General features: G+C 35.3%; 1 protein-coding gene across 1 annotated transcript; it reads right to left on the bottom strand.

Moving 5' to 3' along the window:
* Positions 1-2,325: 2,325 nt before the first annotated feature.
* On the bottom strand, positions 2,326-3,321 carry LOC140015129 (uncharacterized). The gene has a single exon (XM_072067023.1). It carries the CDS (start codon positions 3,319-3,321, stop codon positions 2,326-2,328), a length of 996 nt encoding a protein of 331 aa, XP_071923124.1.
* Between the last annotated feature and the right edge of the window lie 320 nt (positions 3,322-3,641).

The raw sequence follows: 3,641 nt of genomic DNA, 5'->3' as shown, positions 1-3,641 counted from the left end.
AAACAACCAACCCAAATCTGGTTTATTTGTGAAACAAAGTCCAAGAAACATCTAATATAAAGTTTGGTAGATGTTGGACATCAAAGTTTCCAAAACAACAAGTCCCAAATCATTGTTAGTTACAAATCTGTCCAAGTGGAAAATTCTATCACTGTAGCAGTTTCAAACTTTGGCCACAACTCACTCAATTCAACTTGGAATTGGGCGTGGTTGATGGCGTTGGAAAGCTCTCTCATAAAGCTGAATTTTCTCAGAAGAAACCATTTTCAAATTCTATCCACAAACAGCTCGTGTTTGAGCATCAAGAAGTAATTTCTGTCCTGTCTCCTAGAGAGCAACGAAACAGGGCAGTGATTTTCAAACGAATGGTGTGGCTCACTCGAGTGGAACTAGGTCGTGTATTTTATACCAATGGAAATCTAGAAATATCTAGTTTCCAGTGCCACAAACGGCACTTAATTTTGACATCAGAGCAAAGATTTATGGCCGATACAAAATGACTGTCTGGGCAATGCGGGATTCATTTTTCCAGTTTTTCTAACTTTGGAAATCAACTCATTTGACCAACCAAATCATGTTATTTTTCAATGAAACTTTCTACACAACTCATATAACATGTATACATCATAAACAAGTCATTAGAACCTCAAAAATTCCGCAGAAATAGGTACGTTCAAAGCAGGGGCAGAATCGGAACTTTTACCCCATGCATCTCTTGAAGTTCATACTAATAATACACCATTAATCTACTATTTTGAGCACTAAACCAACATTAAATTCATCATCAATCATCAGATCAGCCATCAAGACAAGGGTGGGAGTTCATAGAGCCCACCTTCCAAATTTTCCAACAATAACAACCACCCATATGAATACAAAAGCTTAAAGGTGTTAATCAACCTTCATAAAACAAGATTTCGGTAGTTGATCGTCACCTAGTTGTGTGGTGAGCAAAGTCAGAATTTTTGGCCTTCCTTAGCACAAGAAAAACCGTGAATAACAGCTCCTTTTCTTAGCTCAATGGGATCTCTAAATGTTTAGTTAAGTGTAGTTCGAATTTGGAGTGAATTGGAAGAGGTATGATGAAGATTTGATGAAGGAATTTGGTGAAGTAAACTTGGTCCTTTTTTATCTTGATGTTGCACGGCTGCAATGGAAGCAAAAGAGGCAGCAATTGAGGTAAGTATATGGAGGGTTTTAATCTAGTGTGATGCTCCCATGTGAAACTAAAATGTGTGGCTCTCATTGATTCAAAGGTCAACTCTTTTTCCGGCGTTTCGTGCTCGATTCCTCTCGAGTTTGTTTCACTAGTGCACTAAATCTCTAATGCACTTATATTCATATAAATATTATTCACTCTCAATTGTCCCAAAATAAGGGTCTAACGTTCCTCAATTTAAATCGCCCGTGTGAAAACGTGTATCTCCAATTTGAGCGCGATAACGCGAAACTTCCGTGAAATTCTTATAACGATAGTACTAATAACTATCACTTGAGTATTTAAACATTAAAATACCTAATTTAGGTCCATTGTACGTGTCTCTAATATTTCAAACTTATTGTACTCTCAATCGGTCAAGATTTCCAAAGACGTGTTCACTATTTTCACTAAACGAGCTTTCGAAAATTAATTTTTGAAACAAGTCACTTTAAAAATATAATGAAACTATATTTCCATGTAATTAGGTCTCAAGAGCTTAGAAAATAATATTCGGGGTAAAAGGCCAAATAAATAATTAAATAATCTAGAAATAGGAGATTAAATAAGTAAATTTTGCGAGTCTTCACAATCAAGGCAACAATAGTGAGATTTTCCTACCAACCTTTCTAGCATTTTATCAATAAAGGGTAGTGAAAAATGGTCTTTTTGAGTTAATGCATTTAATTTTCTAAAATCTATACAAACTCGCCATCCATTTTGAATGCGGGTAGGCATCAACTCACCATTTGGATTTTCAACAACTGTTATTCCTGTCTTTTTAGGAACTACTTGTATAGGACTTACCCACTTACTATCCGAAATTGGATAAATTATACCTGCATCAAGAAGTTTTAAATCTTCTTTTTTACTACCTCAATTATTGGTGGGTTTAGTCTACGTTGAGCCTCTTTTGAAGGTTTAGCATCTTCTTCCAATAAGATTTAGTGCATGCAAGTGGTTGGACTTAGTCTTTTGATATCTGCCAAAGTCCATCCCATTGCCTCCTTGTGATCTTTTAGCACCCGAATTAGCTTTTCTTCTTCTAAAGTAGTTAGCTTGCAAGAAATAATCACTGGACGTGTGCCTCCTTCCCTGAGAAATACGTATTTTAGATGACTTGGTAATTACTTCAATTCCAACTTCGGGACCTGTACAATAGATAGTAAAAGTTTTGAATGAGACCGTAGCAATTCAACATAAGGCACATCATAGCCTACAGTTTTAAGAGAATCTAATTCAAAACTAGTTTCTTGCAATTCAAGGGAAAAGTCAAACTTTCCTCTTATCTTTTGAATATACTTTCGATCAAGACCACTGGTAATAGTGGCTTTCGAAACATCATCATCAGTTAGTTCAAAAGTTTGCTGCGTCAAAAAGTCAATTACATCTATAACAAAGACTGAATGAGATTCATTAGGATATTTCATGGCATCATAAATATTGAATTTTATAATATCGCCATCAAATTCCATAGTCAGTGTTCCAGAGTAAACATCAATGTTAGTTCTAGATGTTCTCAAAAATGGCCTTTCTAACAAAATTGGAGGTGAATTAGTAGAATTATCTTCCTTCATATCAAACACATAAAAATTTACAGGAAAAATCAATTTGTCTACTTGAACTAATATGTCCTCCAAAACCTCATCAGGATAAGCGTTTGACCTATTAGCAAGTTGAATTATTATACCCATTTCTTTTAAAGGACCAAGATTCAATATATTATAAATAGAACGAGGCATAACATTTATAGAAGCACTCAAATCCAACATGGCTTTCTCAATCCTAATATTTTCAATTTTGTAAGGAATAGTAAACATACCTGGATCCTTACATTTTGGAGGCAACTTTTTCTGAAGCACTGCTGAGACTTTCTCCCCTAGATGCACTTTTTCATTTCCTTTCAATTTTTTCTGAGTAGTGCATAATTCTTTAAGAAACTTTTCATATCTAAGAATTTGCTTAATTGCATCTAAAAGGGGAATATTTACCTCAACCTTGCGAAAAGTTTTCAGAATCTCTTGCTCTTGCTTCTCTTTCTTCGACATTGCAAATTGACTGGGAAATGGAGGAGGAGGTGTCACCACTATTGGAGGTTCATCTCTGGATTTTTGATGTGGCATATCTTTAGGTTAGGGTGCCACTTCTTCTTTCTCAATAGCTTGCTCAGAAATTCTCTTACTAGGTTCTGGCAACTTTTTGCCACTCTTCAATGTGATTGCACTTGCATTTTGTTTTTGATTGATAACAGTCTGTAAAGGCAACTTTCCTGAAACTTGAGACTCCAATCGATTAACTGTAAACGCCAGTTGGATAATTTGATTCTCCAAATTTTGAATACTGGTTCTTGTCTCCTATTGAATTGTTGTGTATTGGTAGCTAAAGATTTAACAATTTCTTCCAAGGGCGTACTTGATTTCGAAACTGGTTGTTGTTGTGAAAT

The sequence above is a fragment of the Coffea arabica genome, chromosome 10e (assembly GCF_036785885.1).
Source record: "Coffea arabica cultivar ET-39 chromosome 10e, Coffea Arabica ET-39 HiFi, whole genome shotgun sequence".
In the NCBI taxonomy this organism is placed as follows: domain Eukaryota; kingdom Viridiplantae; phylum Streptophyta; class Magnoliopsida; order Gentianales; family Rubiaceae; genus Coffea; species Coffea arabica.
Note: the sequence above shows the minus strand (reverse complement) of the source record. Positions and strands in the feature narration are given on the sequence as shown.